The sequence below is a fragment of the Petaurus breviceps genome, unplaced genomic scaffold (genome assembly GCF_028583685.1).
Source record: "Petaurus breviceps papuanus isolate PSGF00001 unplaced genomic scaffold, PetGlider_PUasm1.0 90897, whole genome shotgun sequence".
Taxonomy (NCBI): domain Eukaryota; kingdom Metazoa; phylum Chordata; class Mammalia; order Diprotodontia; family Petauridae; genus Petaurus; species Petaurus breviceps.
In genome coordinates, this window is record NW_027187374.1 from 6361341 (window position 1) to 6387478 (window position 26138).

Consider the following 26138-nt stretch of genomic DNA (forward strand, 5'->3'; position numbering starts at 1 on the left):
CAGAAAACCCTGAAACTTGCTAGTAGAAATAAGGTAAAGAAAGAGGATTTGAAAGGGGAATTCACTAGCAAATTCAGTAAATGAGTTAAAAAGCAATGAAGAAAAACTCAGTTATCTATAGGCAGACTCACTTTATGGGAGCTTATCTTCAGAAAACCTTTTATTCATATTCTGACACCACCTATTCAGCTTCATTGCTTGCTTTTGATTTTAGACAATTGGCTCTTTCTATTTACTCTGCATACAGGCTGCAGGGATGCTTTTGGAAACCTAAATACAAATACTAAACCCTTTTCTTTTGGTGGGTTTGAGGGAGGACAGGTATAACCCTTCTAGTACCTTGAAACTGTAGAAGAAACCATGTCCCTGAACAGTGGGATCTGCCAGCTGTAATTATTGGGTTCAAGTGAGGATATTAATGAGCTTTTCTGCTTTTCCTCAATCCCTATTTATAGAGTCACTGTTATTTTTTTTATAAAGTTAATTCTTTGTGTATTAGACATATCCATTCTCAAATATAAATTCTTGAATTGGTATTTTTTTGGGGGGGAGGGAATATTGTTCTTCCTCTTCCCCTGTGAAGAGAATACTTTGTCTATTTTTTTTTTTTGCTTATTCTACTTAAAGGCAATCTTGTTCCCACTGAATTTTCCCCTTACCCTCAAAGTTCTACCCCCCTCCCATTTATTACCCCTTTCTCTAGTTTTGGAATTTTGCTTAACATTAATTCCTTTTTTCTCTCTTCCTTTTATCTAGTTATCTAAGTCTTCCCTTTTTTCTCTGCTAAGCCCTAAGTAAAACCCCCTTCTTCTTCCCTTCAACTTTTGTTATTTTTACAATTTTTCTACATCTTTTTCTTTAAAAAAATTTTCTTTCCCTCATTCTTTTTATTAATTTCCTTCTCTTTCTATTTATTCTAGTTTTTTTATTCAAGATCTTCATGCTTATTTATTTCTTCTTTAGTTTCTGTGTTTTACATGGAATTAAGCTCCCTCTTTTAAACAATTTCTGTGTTATTGTTTTGTAGATCTCAACTTCTTTATTCTTTTTTCCCCTCCGTCTTAAAGATAGCAATTTCTGGAAGAGTTAGAGAGTAATAAGAATATTGCTCCATAGAAGGAATTTTCCTATATCCCTGATTGTGCAGTTCATGATGATTTCCCTTCTCTGGGTCTATGCCCTCCCACTCTTCTGGATGTCAGTTCCCCCACAGGAGTTCTCTTTCCCCTCCTCCTAAAATAGGACACTGTCCATAAGGGCACAACACTCTCATAAACATAATGGTGTTTCTAAGCACCAAATCTCTGTAGATTACCCCCATTGTAAGATCCCCATCTTCCATTATAGAATATTTTTCTCCCACTCCATGGGAGCTTTCTTCAGTGGGAACTCCTCCTTCCTTTGAATTGAGATTTTCTCCTTTATTTCCCTGTTTCAATACCTCCCTTTGCCATCTCAGCCATTCTCCCATAGCCCCTCTTCTTGAGAGAACCAGAAGTGTTATTTTCCCTTCATTACTTGCCATTGACTTGATTAACATACACCCCACATTACCCTCTCTTCTTCCTCCTCTCCCTGCTTTTATGTATTCTCCCATTCTTTGATTTAGTCCCACAAGAAAACAGCAGTTCCCCTATATGTGGGCGTTAAGAGTTTTAGTCCACAGTGTTTCAAGCTTGTTCCTTCCCCTTCAGTACTTCCATTAAAGTTCCACTTTCAACTTTGTTTCCCTTATATTTTTAGAAAGAAATCTCTTAATGGTTCCTCTCTTGTGATGTTATTGTTTTAAACTCCATAGCAGGGATGTATTGGACCCAGTTTGTATTGGCTTCCAATAGCCAATTGTTAAATTTTCAGTGTTTACATCTACACCTTAGAAATCCATAGACATTACAATTCTGGGCTTGATTTATTGTTTTATTGATTGTCTAGCTTAAGGAGAAAATGTTAATAATTCAGATTAAAAATCTGTTATGGGGGTGGCCAGGTAGCACAGAGAGTAAGAGCACCGGCTCCAGTGTCAGGATGACCTGGGGATCGAATCCCGGGCTCAGACACTTAGCACCCACCCAGAAACACCTGGCCGTGTAATCTTGAGCAAGTTACTTAACCCCAGTTGCTTAGGGGCAGCCAGGTAGCTCAGTGAGTAAGAGCACCGGCTCCAGTGTCAGGATGACCTGGGGATCAAATGTGGGCTCAGATACTCAATACCACACCCAGAAATAACTGGCTATGTAACCTTGAGCAAGTTACTTAACCCCGATTGCTTTAAAAATAAAATAAAATAAAAATCTGTTATGGGTGCATTCCCATCCTCTCCTCCTCCAAGCTGGTTGTTAAATACTTACTAGCATACTTCTGTTTAAGGATTGGTCATATTTGCTGCTAATTCATTGGGTTGTTACCTCATTAGGGTTCTTGGTGGGTTTGTTTTTGTTTTAGTAATTCTTATTTTGGACGGGGTTAAGAGGTTGTGAGGATTGAAGAAAATGTCTAAGCCTTCAACTTGTTGATCATGTGACTCAGTTCCTAAAACAAAAGTTTAACAACATACTGCAAAAGCCAGATATAAATGTAAATAAGTGTATGGGTAATTGATTTCACTGGTATAGGTAATTGAATTGACTTTACTTTTTTCACAACTGTAGAGATGGGGATGCTAGTTTGCATCTACTGCCTCTAAGTTTTGGCTCCCATGACCTATCAGGGCAAAATTCTGCAAAATTCACTCTTCTTCTGGGAAATTCCTATACTTACTGCTCCTGCCTACTTTTCCAACAATGGGAAAGCCACACAAGTGGTAGAAAACTAGATAATGTTGCTTATGAATTTTAAGTCATTCATTCAATGTCATTAACCAATAAGCATATTCTTACCAAATAGAGAGTGCCTTCCTTATAGCCCTAGGATTAAAAAATAAATGTACTGGTGTGGAGAAGAAATATTGAAAATTGTTCAGTAGGTAATCAGGAAGACAAGAATAAAGTATTTTAAGAATATTCGCTTTGCTGGCTCCAGAAACAATTGTTTCAGATGTAAATTAGGTAGCCTGTCATTCTAGGAGACATTCCTAGCGTTGTCCATTTTCTTTTTGAGTTGAGGATATCAGCTAAGTGACTTATAGATAATTCGTGGTCAACTTCTATTTTTTTTTAAATATACTCTTTAAGTCTTTCAGTTATTTTCCTTTGAAATGTTATAGTCACTGTATAAATTGTTCTCCTTGTTATTCCCCTGATTATTTGTTTTGCATAAGCACAAATAAAACCACACAGAACTCTTTGAATCTGTCCGTTTTGTCATTTCTTATATTCTTTGAATGTTTGATAAAATTCTTATAATCTGGATATTTTATATTTTTGCAAATATTTATCCACTTCAAGTTATTTTGCTCTATGATAAAACAAAATGTTTTCTGATAATTTTCTTTATTTCCAGTTCATTTGTTGAATGTTTTATGAATAATGAAATTTTCTTGATTATCTCTTTTAATGATATCCATTTTTACTGTTGCTTTTTCTGTGATCATGATTGATGCCTCTACTTCAACCCCTCATTTTAATTCTGTGGGAATATTGATGTTACATGTATGTTTCTTTTTGGAGGGAGGAAGCTAGGGCAATTGGGGTTAAGTTATTTGCCCAAGGTCACAGGGCTAGTTTTTTGTGTGTTAAGTGTCTGAGGTCGAATTTGAACTCAGGTCCTCCTGACTCCAGGGCCAGTGCTCTATTTGCTGCGCCACCTAGCCACCCCTACATGTATGTTTCTTGTAAACAACATATGGTTAGATTCTGCTTTCTAATCTGTTCTGCCCTACTTTTCCATTTTATTGGTAAGTCCATCCCATTCACATTCACTACTATAATTGTTAATTATGTATTTAGCTACATATAATTTTCCCCCTTATACTTTTCCCTCTTTTCCTCCTGCTTCCATCTTTACAGAGAAAAAGAAGATGGAGAAAGAGAAGAAATCTGATAATCTTAGCTATAATTGAAGTCATCTTTTCCTACACTATTATCTCTTCTCTCTTCACCAAGCCCAGACAGAGATGCCTGGATCTTAACCTATGTTTTCTTTCCCTTTAATCAACCTTCATGATCAATCCTCAGAAGGTGAAATTTGTTTTGCTTGTGGCTATTCCTTATTTTATTCTACAGGCTCTCTTAAGCCTCTCTCTCTCCTATCTCCTTGTTGTTACCTGCCTCTCCTGTCTGTCTGCTGAGTTAATTTTTTTTACACAAGACTGTGGAGTATGGCGCGTGCACGTGTGCACATACATCCATACGTGCACATATGTAAGTAGGGAATTTCTTTTGTTCCAATCTCTTTCGTCTGGTTCAGATAAGAGGGAGCTTTGTGTGTTTCTCATTCCTTTACCTTTTCTTTCACATACGCATACCTACTTTTTTTCAATTCTTCCCTACCATGTCCCTTTTTCTCTCTCTCTTTTATTTCCTCTCTTAAAATCAACAAAAAAATAACATTGCTATACCCAGGCTCTATTTTTTTCTTATTTAAATAGCTCGGTGCCCCTTGAAAACATTAACATTCTTCAGGAACACTTGACTTTTCTCCCCAAATTAGAATGTATACACTTTATCATAGTTTGCCCCTTTTAATTACTCAAATATTATTATTTCCCTAGGTATCTCTTGAGTCCTTTGGTTTCTTTTCAGCATTTTTCTTCAGCTGTGGTCTTTCATCAGCAGTGTTTGAAAGTTCTCTTGTATTAATTATACATTTTTCTCCATGTATGAATTATACTTACTTTTTCAAGGCATATTATTATTCTTTCTAAATCTTTATCTTCCCTTTTAGAATATCATGTTCTTAGATTTTCTTTCCATTATGTAGTAGCTGCCAAGTCTTGTACATTCTGGAACTCCTTTTTGGCTGTTCATAGTATGTTTTCTTTGAATTGGAAGCTCTAGATTTTGGCTATAACATTCTTGGGTAACTTTAGGTAGATTTTCTTTGAGGAAATGATTAGTGAAGTCTTTCATTTTTCACTTTTCTGTTGTTCTGATAGATGTAGGCAGTTTCCTTACATGATTTTTCAAAATATGGTGTCCAGATTTTTATTTAGTCATAGTTTTCAGAGAATATGATAATTCTTAACTTATCTTGACCTTTTTTCTCAGATCAGTTATTTTGATAGTAGATATCTTCTATTTTCTAGTATTTTGTCAGTCACATTATCTTGTTCTAATATTTATAGTTATTTCACGGAATTATTGAATTCTACTTTCTTAAATTTATTTTTCAGGAAGTTCACTACTTGGGTAAATTTAATCACTGTCCATTTTATACTATTTATTCACCTTTCATTTTTTCCTCCTGAACTCAAATTTCATTTTATTATTTTTCCTTCATTTCTTCTAATCACTCTTGTAGTCCCTGTGGCCAAGAAATTTTTTACTATAAAGCTCTGCTTATAATTATTATGGCATTACTTTCTTCTTATCTCTTGGTCTTTCTTAAGCCATAGTATTTCTTCATTGTGTTAAGTGAGTTTTGTTTGTTTGTTTGTTTTTGGTTTATACATGTTTTCTTCCTTAGTTCTTGCATTAAGATTTTGTTCTCTCTTCTCTCGGCACCACTGTTGATTTGAATAAGCAGTTGTTGTGACTCTATTCGTCTCCCTCAATCTTTGGCTTCTGTTTCAGTGTCCTGGTACTCCACCATAGTTGTAATCTTCTTTTTGCAAGATCCCTAGCTGGGAGCTATTTTTGTCCCATGCTGTGGCCTTTTCTAAAAGCTGACTATATACTATATACTGAGTGATTTTTAAGGGGGAAGTGCCCCATGTGGGCTCATCAGCCCATGGAGGTACAACTTTCGAATAGAGAGAATTAACTCCAGTGGATATCACACTGGAGATGGCAGAGACTACAGCTGCCCATTAAAGGTCTACAACAGGGAACACAGTCCATCCAGCAGAGATACTGCATGCTGTGCAGATGCAACAGCAGCAAAGAAATCTGCCCTCCCTAGTCTGGTAGCAATTGACCCCTCATGAGCCTTGGACAATTGATTTATTTGATGGAAACTCAAGGAAGATTGTGCGTCAGCTTTATGTCTCAGACTCCTCTGATATTATTGCCTAATAAGTTTAGGCCTGCGAGGCCTAATCTGGCAGCCAGACAGCAGAAGAACCTGCCTGGTCTTAGCTGCCTGATGGCAGAGCAATCTTCCTGTCCCATCCTGGCAGCAGCAGAGCTGGATGAGGTGCTAGCTCAGCAGCTAAGTGACCTGCTTGACTTACCCCAGGAGCATGCTTGACCCATCCAGCCTCAGTGCCACAAACCAGCTAAGCTCCATCATCCAGTAAAGATTCTGTGCTTCGTGAGGAGCTGCCCCAACTAGCAGTGGACTAATTTGGCTCTCAGTGCATGATGTCAGTGCATCCCCTTCACAATGAACTTTGTGAGGAATCCTCAGAGAAAGAAAGGATATCAAGACCCTGCTGTTCCTAAGCTGTGAGTTGCCTTGCCCACAGGAATTCCTTGCATATATACCTTAATGCTACTGTATTTAAGTTTGTTCTCACTCTTTCCCATGTATATTCTGTGTATGGGGGAGTACATCCCAGGATTTAGGGGAAAGTGCTTTATAGCTACTCTTCTTACTCTGATGTTTGAGTAGCTGCCTTTTCTAAAAGCTATTTGTGGCTACTGGCTGGTTTTTGAAGGGAAGGGCTCCTCTGTGGCTCATCGGCTTATCACAGTGGTAGAAGGTTAGCCACCCACAAGGGTATCTATCGTTCTAAAGTCCCAGTTACCCTACAGGAACTGCAGCTTGTGAGTTGGGGGAATTAACTCAGAGTGTGTATCACATTTCCTTAGTGACAGGGATAAGGTTATGCTATTAGAAGCAATGGGCAGGTAGGTAGCACAGTGGATAGAGTGCCAACCCTAGAGTCAGGAGGACCTTAGTTCAAATCCAGCCTTAGACACTCACTAGTTGTGTGATCCTGGGAAAGTCACCTAACCATGTTTGCCTCAGTTCCTCATCTGTAAAATGAGCTGGAGAAGGAAATGGCAAACTGCTCCAGGATCTTTGCCATTGAAAACCCCACATGGGGTTACAAAGAGTTGGACTTGACTAATTGACTACACAACAGCATTAGAGACAACTAGGGCAGTAATAAACATATTTCAGCCTAATAACAGGATGATAAAAACTTTGACAACAGAGAACTGAACATGACAGTTTTAGACTTCGGTAAGTTTAGCTTACATCACTTAGATGACTTGCAAGAATAAGAAATTTACCAATTCTCAAAAATTTTTATTTATTGTATGTTGTGTTGTGTGTATTGTATGTGTGTTTTTACACCATCAACTTACTCTCTCAGGAGGTACACAATAAGCAGAATCAGAGTTCTTTGTCATTCTTCTGTAATACAATTTCCTAGAAAGTAAAGATCTAGCGGTAAAAATGAAGAAACCTGGATTGTAGTCTCAGGACCTCCACCAGCTAGTCGTGTGACCCAGAACAGTTTCCTTCACCTCTATGGACCTCTGCTTTTTCATCTTTAAAGTCAGGGGTTTAGACTAGGATTGCTTAAATAACCAGATATGTTTTAAAGACTGAAGTCATTAATGCTGTTTCTTCACCTCATTTTTTCCTGAATGACCAAGATCTTCACTTTTATTTTTTCTTCATGTCTCTTTCCCCAGCTCACTCTGAAAGAGCCGCTCTGCTCTTTGTGTCCAGTGTTTGCATTGGTTTGGTCATCACTCTCTTTGCTGTGGTGATCAGAGTATCATGCACCAAAGACTTCCAGAAACTAAACCAGAGGAAGAAGCTCTTAGTGCCAGAAACCGACAAGGCAGAGGAGGACAGTGAGGATAAGGAAGTGGAAGATTCTTCTGACTCAGACTTTCCTGATGAAATGACAGGATTTTTCCGGACTTCTTATCCAGTCTATAGCTCCACAGAAGCTGCCGAGATGGCAGAAAGGATAGAGCGCAGAGATCAGATCATTCAGGAGATCTGGATGAACAGTGGTTTGGACACCTCTTCTCCAAGAAATATGGATCAGTATTATTGAAAACCAAATATGGACCAAGGAGTATGTGGGTGGGGGTGGAGAGAGGATCACCAGGGTGAGAAGGGTGAGATTTCAAAGTCCTCCTCAAGGTTTTTTTGTCATTTGTACCTTCTGTGAAGGCAAGTTCGCAACAATACCCAATATTAGTGAAAATGGGAAAAAAAAAGATAATAAAAAAGAATGATTTTAATTATTTGGTACCATGAAGCACATTCCAGAATAAAGGAAAGGGGGGAAAGTATTCTTTAATTGTACTTAGTTAAACACTGAAGCTCCTGAAACATGCTTACACCTTAAAACAAAAATGAAGAAAACAGGACAGTAAATGGGAACTTGGATAAGGTGTTTGCCAGCATTAGATTTTATCCTTCTCTTTCATCTAATTCTATTTTAACTCATGTACTTCTTTTAACAGAACATCAAGTTATTGTTCTTTCCATTATCCTAGCAGGAATAATAACAAGTAACTCAATTACAGAAGGTCAGAGTAAGCAATGGCCAGAGATGAGTCATAGCACATTAAGCAAGATTAAATAACCCTGCATTGGGAGTCAGGAGACCTGGAGTTTAGTACTGGGTTGATGTAGAAATAGGAGGGCAACTTATGTAGAAGAGGTTAATAAGAATCATGTTAATTATAATTAATTGTGTTGGTTAATAATAATTATTAGTTAATAGTTTAAGATAAGCTGTTTGAATAGTGAGAATGACATTTATATGGTATTTAACATTTACATAGTGTTTTAAGATTTGCAAAGCACTTTACAAATATTATTTCTTTTTATCAGAACAAGCCTGGAAAGTCAATGCTCCTTTCTATAAAATGGTATCCCCATTTTAGGAGAAGAAACTGAGGCAGACACAGGTTAGGTGACACACTAATATCTGAAGCTAGATGTGAGCTTGGGTCTTCCTGACTCCAGATCCAGTATGCTAACCACTGTACCACCTAGATAAGATGATTTAATTCTTTACTCATTGAATACCCATGGCCAGGCACAGTACCTTGGCACACAGTAGGTGCTTAACTTAGCTGGTTGAGTGAATACATCCGAAATTTGGGGTATGCCAGGTAGCATCTGAGGTCCTTTCCATTTCTGTGATTCTATGATGGTCCTTATTAACTAGCTCCTTGACGACTCACGGCAACCTCAGTAGGTCTGTTTGATCAAGTACAAAAAGCGAGGGATTAGACAGGCGAGTTTGCCAGTCTCCTCTAGTTCCAAAGTTCTTTCTGCTATTCTCTAATTCTAAAATCTGCTGGAACAAGTAGCAGAAGGTTCTGGTAGATGGTCATCCTAAATGAAATCCAGACAAAGTGTGGAGGAGGAAATGAAAGATAGGAGAAATTTTTTTTTGGTCTTTTTGGAAAGCACAAGGCAGGGCAATTGCGCTTAAGCAATTTGCCCAAGGTCATACAGCTGGCAGGGCAATGGGGGTTAAGTGACTTGCCCGAGGTCATACAGCTAAACTAGTAAGTGTTAAGTGTCTGAGACTGGATTTGATCTTAGGTCCTCCTGACTCCAGGGCTGGTGCTCTATTCACTACACCAACTAGCTGCCTCAAGATAGGGGAATTCTTGCCCTGGAGGGCCTGAGGGAAGCTCTGTTTCTCTTACAATTAGAAGGAAACATTTGTTATTTCCCACTTATCCACCACAGCAGCTGGGGAGGGGGCAAATTTCTTCTCAGTCTCTGGGAGATGAAAAGACCTCACCAGCTCTTTGTTGTGTGGACTGAGACAAAGCAGCCTCCTTGTGGGCTCTTCTGCTGCCAGGCTGATATTAGAGGCTCCTGTAAACCTAGCTTTAGAAATAGAACTGCCTTTAGAAATCATATAGTCTACCTTCCCCTCCTCATTTGAAAGAGGAGGAAACTGAGGCCCAGAGTGTTTAAGGGATTCACAAAAGTCGGAAAGGGTCAGGATTCAAGCCAATATCTTCAGACACTCCATCCACTTTTCTCACTGCGCCCTATTGTGTCCTGATGCTGCTGTATAAAATAATCAGACATTAATTTGGTAGAGACAGAAGGCTGGCAGGAACACACTCTGTTAGCTCATATTCATTGAGTTGTGAGTGAGAATCACACTGTATCTAAAAACTACCCCCCAAATGCTACTTTTACTTTCAATTGGTAGAGAGTCCCAACTCTATAGCAGGCCCAATTCCTATCCACTTGGTTTTGCCATTGTTAAAATAAATAAAACAAAAACAAAAAAATGGTTAGCACAGGACCCACCAGGTTCTTAATAAATGCTAGCTGACTGACTGGAACTGTGCAAGCTTAGCTTCTATGGGAAGAGAGGACTTCCAAGAGAGGATGGGGTAGAGGTGGCAGTTAGTACATGCTAAACCCTGTGTGAAATCCCACTTTCACTTAATATTTCCATTTGGAAGTCCTTTCACATGTTTTCAAGAAAGCCTTTGCTATATTCACCAAAAGGGGAATGGGAAAAAGTGAAAGGGGTAGCCCTGAGGTGTTTTTTTTGGGGGAGGCATTTGAGGTTAAGTGACTTGCCCAGGGTCGTACAGCTAGTAGGTGCCTGAGACCAGATTTGAACTCAGGTCTATCCTGACTCCAAAGCCACTGCTCTTTCAATTGAGTCATCCAGCTGCCCCAGCCCTAACATTTTTTAGTTCTTCCTAAATGACAGTTTGCTCTCTAAGCAAATTGTACCCACCTGTCACTGTCCCAATGCAGGTAACAGTATCTGTCTTCAACATCCATCATCCCTCCATCTTACCAGTTCTTATTTGTCAGTAGCATCTCATTGGAATGGTAGGATTCCTGGTGCTGGAAAGAAGATGGAGGTTGTAGGATTATCCCCTAGCTACTGTATTTATCAAATGATATTCATCTTACCCACTGAAGAAAATCCTATTATTGGAATACTACCAGTCATGGAAGCCTTTGCTGTAGCCTACATTTCCTTCTTGGCATCAGAATTTGCCCCTGCTAGGCAGCCAGCCCTGTGGAGGCATCTGGATGATGGGCTTGATGCTTCTTGAGGCCCCATTGTGAGAACTCAGTCAGCATTGCTTTAGGAATTACAGTGCTTCGCATTTTGTGATACTTGAATTTCATTTAGCACCAGAGAAAAAGGCTCGGTTTTGTTGGCCATGAAAGGGTTTTTAAACATCCTGTCATGGATGTGTTTAGGTAGGCAGAAAGCCCAGAAGGAAAACAACCAAGGCATATTTGAATGAGAAGGAGCTGGCACAGCGCAAAGGCAAGGGGAAAAAACACCCAGAGGAGGGGACAGGGCAGCCACACAGCTGGGAGCTTCTTCATGCACCTTTAATGTGGTTGATCAGTGTGATCCTGTCAAAACAGGAGCCCAATTGCTTCTGAGCTAAGAGTTGGTAAAGCCTCAAAGAAATAAGCCGGGATTTGGTGGGGCCACATTGTATGTTCCGTATATCCATACATTTGTGAGGAACATGTTTTATTAGAAGAGGTATGTTGTATGTTGGCCATTCCTTCTGTAAAACCCAGTGTTTTCCAAGTATAGTTAAGCGGGAATCCACCAGACTTATTACAATATATTAGGATGTACTATGAGCTATCACTTTCTTTTGTATGAGTTGTTTTTTAAAAATTAATTAATTAATTTTTGGTTTTCAACATTCTATAGGATTTTGAGTTCTAAATTTTTTCTCCTTCCCCTTCCCCAAGACAGCATGGAATCTGATATAGGCTGTACATTGTATGAATTCTTACTGTAGGGTTCATGGATAGTTTTCAGTGGATGTATGAACTTGAATTGGAAAAACAAACAAACAACACTGCATCTTTATTTTCACCAGCCTTTCCCTGAAATTTAGTATTTCCTTTAATTATGAATGTAGATACCAACCCATGGTAATATTAGGTTTTACCAGACTTCCAAGAATTCATGGCACAAAATGGGTCCAGAAGCCACACTCTACTAGCTTTGCTAATTGTACAATCTTCTTTCATGAAAGTGAAGTTCATATAGGAAAACAAACATTGTATATGCTATGGATACCCAGGAACCACATCATATCTAAGGAACAAGCCCAGAAATAACTGCCCTATTGAGGCCACCACAGTATTAAAGAGTGTCTTTCGAACCATTCATTTCTTGTACTAATACATAAAAGCATAAATAACTATAGTGTTCAGTAATACTATAATATACTATATATGATATACTATAATATAATGAAATTATAATAACTATAGTCTTCAGTAAGATGAAAGATGAGAGACAGGTTGGTGTAGTGAAGAGAAATCTGGCCCCAGCATCCCAAAGACCTAGGTCCAATTTCTACCTCATATAATTGGGTATGTGACCCTAGACAATTCACTTGACCTCTCACTACCTCAGGGAGTTGTTCAAAACTATCAGTTGGTGGCAGCTAGGTGGCACAATGAATAGAGCACCAGCCCTGGAGTCAGGAGGACCTAAGTTCAAATCTGGCCTCAGACACTAGCTGTGTGACCTTGGGCAAGTCACTTGACCCCAATTGCCCCACCTTCCCCCCTCCAAAAAAAAAAAAGACTATCAGTTGCAAGAGTGTTGCTGCTCTACATAACTCTCTTTAGATCTCTGTTCTTATATTAATTGCTGAAGGAAGTAATAAAACAATACTGCCCTGGGTGAGGTAGACATGACTAGATTTTTAGAGAGCCTCAGTGAAAAACCCCAAACACTAAACTTCTTACATAGCCACGCTGCTTAAATGACACTACAAACACCTGTTAGACGTAGCTTATCTGTAGTTAGAAATCTTACACTACAAACACTGAATTTTAAACTCAAAATCCCACCATTTGCCAAGACTTACCCCTCTGCTGGGAGATTAATGTGCCAAGGTATTCTTTGGTGTATGAACTCCATGAAGCCTGAAGATCCAGCCAATACATCCCCCCCCCCCAAATAGCCAATCAATAAACACTTATTAAGCACCTACTGTGTTCCAGGCACTGAGTTAAGCACTGAAGATACAAAGAAAGGAAAAAGACAGCTCCCTTCAAGGAGCTCACAATCCAATGGGAGAGATAACAACATGAAAACAAGTATGTAGAAGTAAGATATACACAAGATATGTTGGAGTTAATAGAAAGAAGCCATAGAATTAATTCTATTAATTAATTCATTCATTCATCTATTACATATTATATGTTAATATTATACAGGGTGCCCCTAAAGTCTGGACACATAGGAAGTCTCATTAACTGCATATTTTCAAGAAATGAAATGAATGAAATTTTCAACATTTTATTTAATTAGCATAAATTTTAGTCATAACAATTTCATATGGAATAGAAGCTTTCATTTGCTATTGGGGACTATTTTCCATATTAATGAGATTAATTTAATTAATTAGATTTTGTGTGTCTCCTATGTCTATCTATGAAATCTCATTTATGCTAATTAAATAAAATGCTGTTGAAAATTTAATTTCATTTCTTGAAAATATGCATAGTTAATGAGATTGCCTATGTGTCCAGACTTTAGGGACTGTAATGTAATGCCAAGGAAAGGCAACTTCCCAGGTTCAAAATACCAGCATAGGTGCTCTCTATTTTATTCAGTAACAAACCCAGAACAGAGAAGATCAAAACATGACATCATTCAAAATACAGCATTTACTAAGTGTGATTAAATAATCTCCAAGGCCTACCCCACCCCAGGACTTTCCAATCATTCAATCAATTACAAAGTCTCTGTTCCAAATACTTCTCCACCCCTAGGCTATACCTTAATTAAGTCCACCACAAAGCCCCTCTTCTCAAATGGAGATTAGTTTCCAAACATAAGTAAAATACATTCATTTGCTCAACCATAGAACACAAAAAGGTCAAAAGTTCCCCACCCCTGGATCACAATTGAATCTACCCCAGAGTTACATCAAGTTTAAACACAGCACTTAATACCCAAATGGAGGTCTTTTCTTCATCTTGACACGAGGCAAGTTCTCAGCAATCTTAGTTCCTGGGGAGACAAGGCTTAGCAAGGCCATAAGATACATTGCCAGTCCCTTCATGAATTTATCCTCTGTCTGTAGAACAGTCCTAGAACCCCTGAACACATTAGCAAAGCCCTCTCCCAGGATTTCTGTAAACATACAACAAGAAAATCCTTCTTCAGGGCTTCTGAACCAACAGAAAGGCTCCCAGACCCCTGCAACAACAGCACTGTCCTTCACCAGTGGACAGTATTCATTCTGTCTGCCGGACAGTCTCCAGACCCCTGCAACAACAGTACTGTCCCTCACCAGTGGACAGTATTCACTCTCTGTCTGCAGGACAGTCTCAGGCCTTCTTAACCAAATGCCAGGTTCCAGGACTTCTTCAACAGGACAGTCTTTCACCAGTGGACAAATCTGGCAAAATAACATCAAAACAGACAGACAAAGTACCAGCAAAACAGCCATGTCTCCTCAGTCCTTGGCAGCTCAGGGGGCAGGTCTCAAAAGTCCAGGGCAATTCAAAACGGCCACCAGCAATCTCTTAGTCTCTCTCTCTCCACGAGGTGCTGCTTCCAAAAAGAACTTCCGCCTCTCTCTTGTCTCTCCAAATCTACATCACCAGCTCCTCCCAGTTCAGGACTTTCTTTTCACATCAACAAGCCCATCCCACAGGTGGGATTAACAAACTCTGGGTTTTAACACAATCAATTTGAAAACCAAGCCAATACAGGGGAATCTTTAATTGCCATTACTATCACAGGGACACCCTGTAATATATTAATTAACTAATCTACTAATTAGTTAATAGAATTAAGAGATAAAAGCTTTTCACAGAAGATAGGATTTTAGCTGGGAGACACAAAGCAATAAGACTTCACATATAAACATAAGTTAAAAACATAGGAATCTAAGAAGCTGACAACTAAATATTGCAATGATCCTTAAAGGGAAAAAGGAGAGGGTTTAAAAGTTACCGATAGTGATACTAAATAATATTAGAGTTTTTGAATTACTGCAGTGCTCCACTGCTTCCATGGATTGGTAATGTCATCCATGTGAACATTCCCTCCAGCAATAAGATGTTGATTGTGACCCTTCGGTGCCTGCCCATCTTGTGTGACTTTTTTTTTTGCTTTTTTTTTTTGAGGGGGGAGGAGAGGGCAATTGGGGTGAAGTGACTTGCCCAAGGTCACACGGATAGTTTTTGTGTTAAGTGTCTGAGGTCAAATTTGAACTCGGGTCCTCCTGACTCCAAGGCTGGTGCTCTATTCACTGCACCACCTAGCCGCCCCTGTTTGACTTTTAATCTGCACAAGGGTACTCACCAACTTGCCAGTGCTTCTTCAAGTTTGGCCTTTGAAACATCTTTGTTAAATTCAGCTCAGTGAGAGAAACTGAAATGGACTTTGTTAGAAAGAGATTTTTATGTCTGAGTCTTGTGGGCATTTAAAAATTGTAATCATTTTACCAAGGTCAAATTCATAAATCATAATTACTAACAAACCTCTTTGAAATAGGCTGCTACTTTTTTGCCTAAAAAGTCTTTAGAGTCTAATCACATTTTACTCAGATTGGTCTAACAAGGAATTCAATCAGGAATTTTTTTCTTTAGGTGAAAATTCAGCCTTCCTGCTCTGAAATTGTAAAAGCTGCCTGGTGGGATTCAGCAGAACAAAAGGAGGAAAAATGTCACTTCCTATTGCTAATACTTATTAGTTCACCATACTTTCTATGTTTAAAACCCATGGCTCCATGTATCAAATCCTTTAAAGAAAAAGAAAATAGAGCCTGTCATTTCCTATTGTTTAAAAGTAAAAATCCAGCCTGGGAAAGATTTTGAAGAGGGGAAGTGACTCTGATTCAAATGTGTAAGTCAGCACCAATCTCACACACTAAACTGGAAAATATTTAGGCTGTTTCCTGGGAAGGGAGGAAAGGAACTTCAATAAGAGAGGCATGTAAAATAATGATGGCATTAGCTCACTAAGTATATTTAAAACTTTTTTTCCCTCAAATAATCTACAATAAAATAGCAGAAGAATGTGTTTCTAATCCAGTAAGAATTTGCAAATTGATGTCACCTTCTAATTCTGAACTTGCAAACTTCATTCGTAAAGCTATGTGACCTCAGTTTGTGATAGGTGATAAAAATGGGAAGATGTGCTATGTGGAGGTCGGAGGAGAGATCAAAGGCCTGACTTTGCATTGGCATGGGATAAACTTTTAGATTGTCAAAATATTCTATCTCCATATAAGCCAGATCATTCACATGTGAAGTTTCTTTCTCAAGATTATAAATCTTGGGCACAATTCTAACTCCATGAAGACACTAGTGGGAAGTAGAAAAAAAATGTAAGAAGTTGTTTCTATGGGAAGTTTCTAAATACCTAGCATCCACACACTCAAATAGATTCCCTCCAACGTTGTAAATCACAATCCATCCATGCCTGCCCATCTGTCAGGGGACTTTTGTCCACGTTCTCCCATAAATTTGTCACAGACAGTACACTCATGACGCAAGGAAACGTTGAGAATGTGGGCTGCTCACTAGTTTTCCTTTTCACTCGTCAAGTGATAACCACATTTTTTTTGTTCATACACTTTTTTGATGACATTCTTTGCACAACATAATTTCTTGATTGTAATGTGTTGCAACCTGCTCACATTCAACATAAGCCTCTCTATTGCCTTTTGGGTGATCTTCAGTCTTGACTTACAGTTACACAATAGCACCAGAAAAGTGCTGGTATTAGAGAAGTGGACCTTTGTTTCAGGTACATAGTATTGTGGAGAAAAGGAGTTTTAAAAAAATAGTATGGCACTTCTATCTTCTTAAATAAAATAGTTCCATTTGGATACTTTTAAAACATTTGCCCCTTGTTTGCAAGTAATGGTTAACACCTCAATATTTGTTCTAGGGTGAGGAAGAATCAGAACTATGTGAGACTGTTGTCACAAAAATTCTTTGCATTTTCATGGATTTTAATGGTATTAGTTGGTACTCCTTTTCTCCTTGAGAAGGGTAGATAATGGGAACCCTCAGTTCTTGAACTCTTTAGTATCTGCCACTGGTGTCCACTCCACCCTTTTCTTTTTGATTTCCTACTCCCATGGTTCCTATGTCACTTCTTCCTATCATACTCATCCATCTCCTTTGCTGGTTCATCTTTCTTCTCTTGACTCTGAAGTGTAGGTGTGCCCCAGGGTCCCTCCTCTGTCCTCAGTACTCCTTTCTCTGAGGCTGACCATTCTATCTACTCTTCTAACTTCAATTATTACCTCTATATAGATGATTTTTATACACTCAAACATACATACACACATATTATATGTATACATATATACACAGACTCACATATATACACAAACCCATATATGTACACACACATATGTAAACATATGTATGTACATGAATGTATTCAATACTGATTTTTGTTGTGAAGTCCAATCCCATATTTCCAGTTGCTTGCTGGACATCACCTGTATATTCTGCCATTATTTAACACTTAAGTCCAAAACTGAATCCAACTTTTTTGCCCCAAAACTTGCCTCTTCAACCTCTTCATTTTCCAGATGAAGAGAAGATCATGTCTTTCTCTTCCACCCAGACTTGAAACCTTGATATAATTTTTTGCTTTTCCTCTTTATCATGTACATTGAATTAATTGTCAAGCCCCATCTACTACACAATATTCAATCAAATAATCAACAAGCAACCAAATAACTAAACACTGACAGCATGTAAGGCACTATACTGGGTACTGGAAATAAAAGTAAAACATTCTCTGCCCTCAAGTAGATTGTTATTTATCAGAAGAGATGACAAATACATATATACATACATATATGCATATATATATACATATACATTCACACACATAAAACTAATCCAGTATATTTAAGAATAAACATACCAACCACCTGATTTCTCCCACACCTTAGTCTGTTACTACTTTGGCTTCTTATACATTTTTTAAAAATAGTGGTAAGTATTGAATATTTTCCTTGTTTTACAAGGCCTTTTTCTTTATAAAGAGGGGAAAGGCAAAGAAAGGAAAATGAATAAGATTATATGGTGCAAAGAAATACAAAATTAGCAATCAGTTATAAATATGAACTAGAATGGGATAGCAAATTGGTTTTAAAAGCAGAATCCAACAATATGAGTTTTTTATTTTTACTTTATTTTAAAATAATTATATTATGAACTTTATATTTACCAAACATGAAAATTTTCATATGCAAAGGAGAGAAAAAGAGGATTCTATATGAAACTGATTCTGCTACACACACCTTTATTTAAAAGTATGCATAATTTTTTTTTGCTTTTTTTTTTGGAGGGGGAAGGTAGGGCAATTAGGGTTAAGTGACTTGCCCAAGGTCACATGGCTAGTTTTGTGTTAAGTGTCTGAGGCTGAATTTGAACTCAGGTTCTCCTGACTCCAGGGTCAGTGCTCTATTTACTGTGACACCTAGCCATCCCCAAACATGCATTAATTTTAACATGATATTACCAACACACCCTTCTCAAAGTATTTTGTTCCTAAGAAACATATTTGAAACATAAATATTTGCATGGAGTTAAAATGTGGAGTTAAATCAAAATTTATTAAATGTCAGGAAAAACTCAGAAAAGTAGAGGTAGGACTAATGATCATAGACAAAGCAATGGAAAAAATATACGTGGTTAGATGATATAAATAGGGAAAACACTATATTTAAAGTTATCAGAGTTAATGAAGTAATACAAACTATATATGCACTGAATATCATAGAATCTATTAAAAGTTATTCAAATAACAGGGAGAAGTAGGTAGCAGAATTATGACAGTTGAAAACTTCAGTATGCCGCTTTCATATCTAGCAAATATCTAAAAGAATAAGCAAGAAGAATAAGTTAAAGTCCTAAATAGTATTTTTTAGCATTTAGAAATGATGTATCTGGTGATTACTGAATAGGAATAGTAAAGTATACATATTACTCAGATACATATGCCATTTTTATAAAAATTGATTGTGTGCTAAGGCTAACAAATCTCCAAAAAAGGCGATACTACCAAAGTTAATTTATATTTTAATTCTATACCAATTAAACTATCAAAAGTATACACTATAGAACTTGATAAAATAATAACAAAATTAATTTGGAGAAACAAAAGAACTAGAATATTAAGGTAAATAATGAAAAAAAAGGTAGGGATAAGGGGGAATAGCACTTCCAGACCTCAAAATATTTTCTAGTTTATCACCAAAACCATTAGGTATTGGTTTTTAAAAAAGCAGATTAATGAAACAGACTAAACTAAAGAGAACCAGGAACAATGGAATGCCTAATCCAGTGTTGGATAAACTGGGAAATATAAACTACTTAGGAAAGAATTCCATATTTGGTAAAACCTATTGGAAAAACTGAAAAGCAACCTGGTAAAAAAATTACATTTAGGCTAAAACCCAATACCATATTCCACAATAAATTCAAAATATATGTGACCTTATTATTAAAGATCATATTAGAAAAATTAAGAGAAACATATCATATGTTTTACAGAAACTAAATACAATCTAGTACTATACAATAAACATTTATTAACTGTCTACTATGTGACAATTATTTTGCTATGTACTGGAGAAACAAATGTGAAAAAGTGACAGTCCTTGCCCTCAAGGAGTTTACAATCTTGGAGCTGAGGATAACAGGGAGTGGGGGATAGTGATAATGAATTTGAAAACAAGCAGAGCAGCTGGAGGGAAATAATGTTGACAAAGCTTCTGAGTTCTCTTTAAGGGGAGGCTTTGAGAAGAGTTCTTTGATCTACCCTCCAGTCCTCCAATCAGAGGGACTGAGGCAATGGAGAGCTTTGATGATGAGGTGTAAGCACCAAAACCCAAGCAATCTATAAGATGATCAATATCCTAGTGATAAACTTATCCTGGGTGGAGTGGGCCTTGATGATGATGAAGTCAAAACCAAGTAATGCAGCTAGTGGGAAAAGAATGTTTTGGGTAAGAGACATTTTTAACCAAAAAATACATAGAGACAGTTTAAAAAGATAGAATAGATTACTTTGATTATATGAAACTGAAAAGACGAAAGATGCATACATATATATTTGAATCTATGTACATATATGCACATGTGTTTATGTATACATATATACACATATAAAATCAAAAGCCATTACTGAATAGATAAATGATCAAAGGACATGAACAAACTGTTTTCAAAAGAATTACAAACTACTAATAACTATATTAAAGCATGCTCCAAATCACTAATAAAGATTTTTTTAAAAATCACTTCACATCCAACAAATTGGCAAAATGACTAAAGATGGGAATAGTTATGTCAGAGGCATTGTGGGAAAAGAGTATGCTAATACACTCATCTTGGAAAATCGGGACTGTGCACATCAAGTGACTAAAACATCTCTACCATTTGAACCAGATTCCACTACTAGGCTTATGTAACAAGGAGGGCATGGATAAGAAGAAAGCCCTCATGTGAACCAAAATATTTATAGCAGCACCTCTTAGGTAGCAAAGAACCGGAAGCAAAGAAGATGCCCATTGACTGGAGAATGGCTAACCAAATTGTGGTACATGAATGTAGTTGAACATTATTATGTTGGAAGAAATGATAAATATGCTGAATACCAAGAAAAAAAATTCACAAGAATTGATGCAGATTGAATTCAGCAGAACCAAGAAAAAAACATACACAATAACTATAACAATGTGAATGGAAAGAATGACCATAACAAAGCAATCAAAAGTAAATGTTGCAAAATTACAAAGAATAAACATGGCACTGAAGAAGAAATATGAGAAGATACTCCTGGCCCACTTCTTTGCAGAAGTGGGATGTCTATAGGTTGGAACATAGTATATATTTTCAGATTTGTTTGATGCATTGATTAGTTTTGCTGATTTCCCCCCCTCCCTCTTTTTTTTTAAACTATTATTTGTTATATAGGATGCTTCTTTAGGAGAGGGAAAGGAAAGGATCCTAGGATAGAGTGGAAGGTATTGTTTCAAAACTAGTTTCTTCTAGACTGCTTTCTAGCTTTCCTTGTAGTTTCTATTGATTAATTAGGTCTGGCCCCAGTAGTTAGGGTCCTTGGGCTTACTGAATACTGCAATACTACTATGCTTATATGCTTTTTATTTTTGTATATCTAATTGGCTCCCCTGATCAACAAGACCAAAAAATTTTAATGATTATTGCCTTATAGTATAGACTGAATTCTGGTACTGCTAGTTCTTTTTCCTTATTAATTTTTAAAATTATTTCTCTTGAGATTCTTGACATTTTGTGCCTTTTGTTACTAATTTTTTCTAGTTATATAGTTAACCGTTTGTAGTTTAATAGCTATGGCATTGAATCTATAAATTAAGATAGGAATCATGAAGTTGTTAAATGATCAATAAAATTTAATTTTACTATTAGATTGTTGTGAGAATCAATGAGATATTTGTTTTTTAATTCAATTTTATTTTATTTTCAATTCCAAATTCTCTTCCTCCTCCTATGCTCTTTCCCACTGATTAAAAAGGCAAGAAATAGAAAAAAATATTTCAAATATGAAGTCATGCAAAACAAATTTCCACATTACCCTTTCAGAAGAAGAAAGAGGAGCAAGAGGAAGATGAAGAGGAAGAGGAGGAAGAGGAGGAGGAGGAAGAGGAAAACTGATTCATTCTGCATTGAGTCCATTAGTTCTCTCTGGAAGTGGATAGCATTTTTTCATCATGAATCTTTTGGAATTGTGTTGGGTCATTGTATTACTGGTTTTTATCTTGTTTTGAGGTTAGAAGTCCCCTGAATAGTCAAGTCTTGCCTGGAATGCTCATGCATAAAAGCTTATGAACATTAACTTCTCCTCCTCTGGGAGAACTCAAGGTTTAGTTTAATGGTTATACAATGCATGTGGGGGATGGGGGAACTATGTAGTACACGTATCAGAAAGTTGTACACCCTGTATTACACAGCTAAGGGGGAGAAAGGGGAGGGACTTTGTGGTTGGGCATAGGTTTTGTTTCTGGAGGGTGTGTCTATCCAACAAGACACCCCCCACTGCAGTCTCATTAATATACTTTATTTCTTTTATCTTCACCCCTCTTAGCCTGAATGAGTTATTTCTCACACCCTCAGGGTAAAAATGTCTCTTCCCCAACACTATCAACTTAAGTTCCATTCCATGCTTCTGTCTCCTCCAACTATTATTTGACAGTGATTAATATTTCAGTTCCATTTGAAGTCATCATTCCAAAAGTTGAGCTCATTATCTCCTACTTTTGCTCTGGACCAAACCTGATTTGGCTGGCCCAGTGGTTCAGGCATGGGATTATAACGAAATGAGATACTTGTAGACAATATGTCATTTAACAAAAGGAAGTTGACTTAACAATAGCATGGAAAAGATATTTAGAAAAAACACAGCATTAGTTTAGGTGGAAGAAACTCTCCTTTCTCTGTGAGTATATGTACCTAGTCAGGTGATTTCTATGAAAACAAAGAATCCATGAAGCCGAAGAAGTCCCAGCTTCCTTTGCACTGGACTTATATACTCAGGTAATCAGGAATCTATGTCAATGATTCTAACCCTGACCTATCAAATCTTGAGGATAATTTCATTGCCCGTTAGGGAAACAGTAGCCTAGCCAGGTTTGAACAGATGTTTCTCCTATCACACCCCTAAATTTCCTCCTAACATTTCCTCCAAATTTCCATGTTTCTGTTAAGGGTATCTATTCTTCTATTCTCTCATGTTTGGAATCCAAGATTCACTCTATATTCACTCTCCCTGTAACTGCATATCCAAACAATTGCCAGGTCTTGTTCTTTTTACCTTTACATCTCTCGTTATCTGTTCCCTCTTTCCACTCACATACATAGCACGGTGTATAGGATCACTAACTAGCAGGTCTCTCCTCTACCCCCAACATACCCATACTGGTCACCATGTAGATTAGGCTAATTCTTCCCCTAAAATGTAGAGAAGTTTCCCCCAAGTTTTGATTGACCCAGGAAGATGAGGTCCAGACGATGCCACTTTGGGCGCAGCTTTCTGATGGCTTCCTGTTCACATGAGGGCGTAAAAGGCCCGCCCACTTGGAGCAGAGTTCCTTCAGAGTTGGCAGATGTCCCAAGGCCGTGTGAAGCACCACGCCCTGCTCTTCTTACCCTTCCGTGGGAAGGCTGACAGTACTATGTGGCTAGGCTGAGTGCTATGTCCTTGTTTATCCCTTCTATGCTGTGGCTAAGCAAATCTCCTTTTGTTAGCTATTGGAGGACTCATGAGTGTTTCAAGTCATTCCAACATTGGGCTTAAACTCCTTGTGCCAGCACTATGCTAAGTGCTGGGATACAAAGAAACAAGGAGCTCACAGTCCGATGGGGAGGGAGATAGCAAGTGAAGAGTTACGTACACATTCTATGTACATATTGTATATGGTATGTTGTGTGTATATAGTATATATACATGCACTATAAACTGGAAAAAATCAATAAGAGGAAGGCACTAGAATCAAGAGGCACTGTAATACTAAATTGCCAAGATAACAAATGTAGGACTATCCTATTCTCCCCGAGTCACTCTTCAATCTGTGGTCTTTTCTTTTTGCATTAGTGAGAATTTTTTGTTGACATTATTGAAATGTTAAGTGACGAAAAGGCTCAAAAAAGTGGCCATTTAACAAGTACATTTCTTTAAGGAGAATCTATATGAAGATAACATTAAACAGTGACAGATATGAACTATTGGATTATCAGCTCAGATACCACCTTTTATGTGAAGCCTTTCTTAATTTCCCCCACCCCCAACAGTTATTGCCCTCCCTCCCAAACCACCATTTACTTAACCGCTTTGTGTTTATTCTCTTTATATTTATTCTGTGTGTTCTTCTATATGTACTTGTCTCCTTCATTTCAATATAAACTCATAGAAAGTAATGGTTCCCTCCCATGGTAATGCACAGGATAGGCCTTTGGCAAATGTTTATTTACTGACTGATTGTTAATTTTGACCCCTGCTAATGTCCAACTTGCGGCAGCTAAGAGGTGCAGTGGATGGAGTGCTGGGTCTGGAGTCAGGAAGACTCATCTTCCTGAGTTCAAACCTGGCCTCAGACACTTACTAGTTGTGTGACCCTGCACAATGGACTCTCTAGTTGTGTAACCCTCTTTGACTCAGTTTCCTATCTATAAAACTAGCTGGAGGAGGAAATGATAAGCCACTCCAGCTCAACTTTTGGAATGATGACTTCAAGATGCCTTTGGGACATTCAGAAGGAGATGTTCAGCAAGCAGTAGGTAATTCAGGACTGAAGTTTGAGAGAGTGATTAGTGTGGTTAGTGTCACAAGTCTCCAAATTAAAAAAGATATCACCAAACTAGTGAACTCTGGGACAGAGCCCATTTGCTGTTTCTAAACCCTGATGTTTCCATGGTAATGCTCTGTAAGTGGCAGCCTGGGAACCAGAAGTGTTATTCAATATGGTGTCAATGGACCAAGAAATGACCTGGGCAAGAATATTTCACAAAACTCATCTAGGAGATATTCTCAAAACTAGAACAAAAGGACTCCATGGTTGGCAATAAGTACTTTTAGACTTTGTTTAGGGAGAGAACAGGAAAAAAGTTCCCATCTTTTTGTCATCTGATTAATAAAGAGTTGAGCTTAACTAGGGTCCTCCTGAAGAAACCCATCTTCTATGTACTATTTTTTGGAGGGGAGAAGGCAGGGCAATTGGGGGTAAGTGACTTGCCCAAGGTCACACATTTGTGTCTGAGACCAGATTTGAACTCAGGTCCTCCTGGCTCCAGGGCCGGTGCTCTATTCACTGTGCCACCTAACCACCCCTTCTATGTAGTTTTAAGTACAGTAAGAAAAATGCTTTCTATCTATATTTTTTTAGTACCCTCCCTTCACTGTTGACAATATATAAAGGAAATCTGTGGATGGGAATATATTTCTCCATAATGAGAGATTTAGAAGTGTCTCTTCTAACCCTAACTAGAAATGGGGCAGCCAGCCATCAGATTCATGCTCATCTTGGCAAAGAATTAATGGTGTTATGAATGTGGTCAGCTGAATTCCTCTTTTGATGGAAAAAATCCATTGTTATGATTTTACATCATAGTCATTTCTCAACATACCTCCCACAATGATTCTCCCTTTTGACAAAGAACAAATTAAATAAAGCCAAACCATGTGGCAATATTACCTGACAACACAAGCAATATTTCACCCCCATAGTCCTCCACCTCTCTATTGAGAGGAGGAAGGTATTTTCACTATCAATAGAATGCTTTCTGAAAAATCTTGATGGGCTGTTTCCATTAGTAATGTGTCTAAGCCAGGGATGGGAAACCTGCAACACCTAGGCCTCATGTGGTCCTCTAGGTCCTCAAGTTTGACTCTTTGACTGAATCCAAACTTCACAGAACAAATCCCCTCAATAAAAGGATTTGTTCTGTAAAGCTTGAACACAGTCAAAAGGCTGCACCCAAGGACTTAGAAGGCCACATGTGGCCTTAATACCCAAGTTCCTGATGCTTGATCTAAACCTTGTCCTTGCTTTTTCTTAAGTTATCGTTTCTAGAATTGTAACAAAATTTATAGTTTTCTTTTTTTTTTTAAAAAAGAATTGACCGAAACACAACTGAAACTTCAAAGTTAGGGTCAATTATTAATGACCAGGAGTAAACTGTTAGGGAAGCAGAGATAGGAAGAACTATATCAGAGATTATTTGTAGAATAGCTATCACTTCTAAAAATAATAGTGATGAATTGTAAATGCATTCTACTTGTGTTTTTTCTCCATCTCTAAGTAATGAAAGTTTTTTCCTTGTAATAACAAGATTTTGGAAGGATGCATAATATGTTTTTTCCAAGGAAGTGCTAAGTTTCCCACTGCTTTATATAAACTTCCTTTTACTGAAACAGCTCATGAACCTTGAGTTTATTTGTTGTGAACATTTCTTTAAGATTAAAAAATGAATTAAAATGGGGCGGCTAGGTGGCGCAGTGAGTAAAGCGCCAGCCCTGGAGTCAGGAGGACCAGAGTTCGTTTCTGGCCTGAGACACTTAACACACACACACACACACACACACACACACACACACACACACACAC

General features: G+C 37.7%; 1 protein-coding gene across 6 annotated transcripts in view; it reads left to right on the plus strand.

Moving 5' to 3' along the window:
- The window catches only part of EVA1C (eva-1 homolog C), a 95376-nt gene extending 86355 nt beyond the window's left edge, over positions 1 to 9021 (plus strand). For 2 of the 6 annotated variants that reach the window (XM_069074903.1, XM_069074901.1), the window contains exon 8: positions 7686 to 8411. In XM_069074903.1, coding sequence (XP_068931004.1) covers positions 7686 to 8059 — 374 coding nt within the window. In that variant the 3' untranslated portion in view covers positions 8060 to 8411. Of the gene's footprint in view, positions 1 to 7685 lie in introns of all 6 variants that reach the window. The other 4 variants (XM_069074900.1, XM_069074902.1, XM_069074904.1 and 1 more) reach the window with 3 other exon arrangements.
- The last annotated feature ends 17117 nt before the right edge of the window (positions 9022 to 26138 follow it).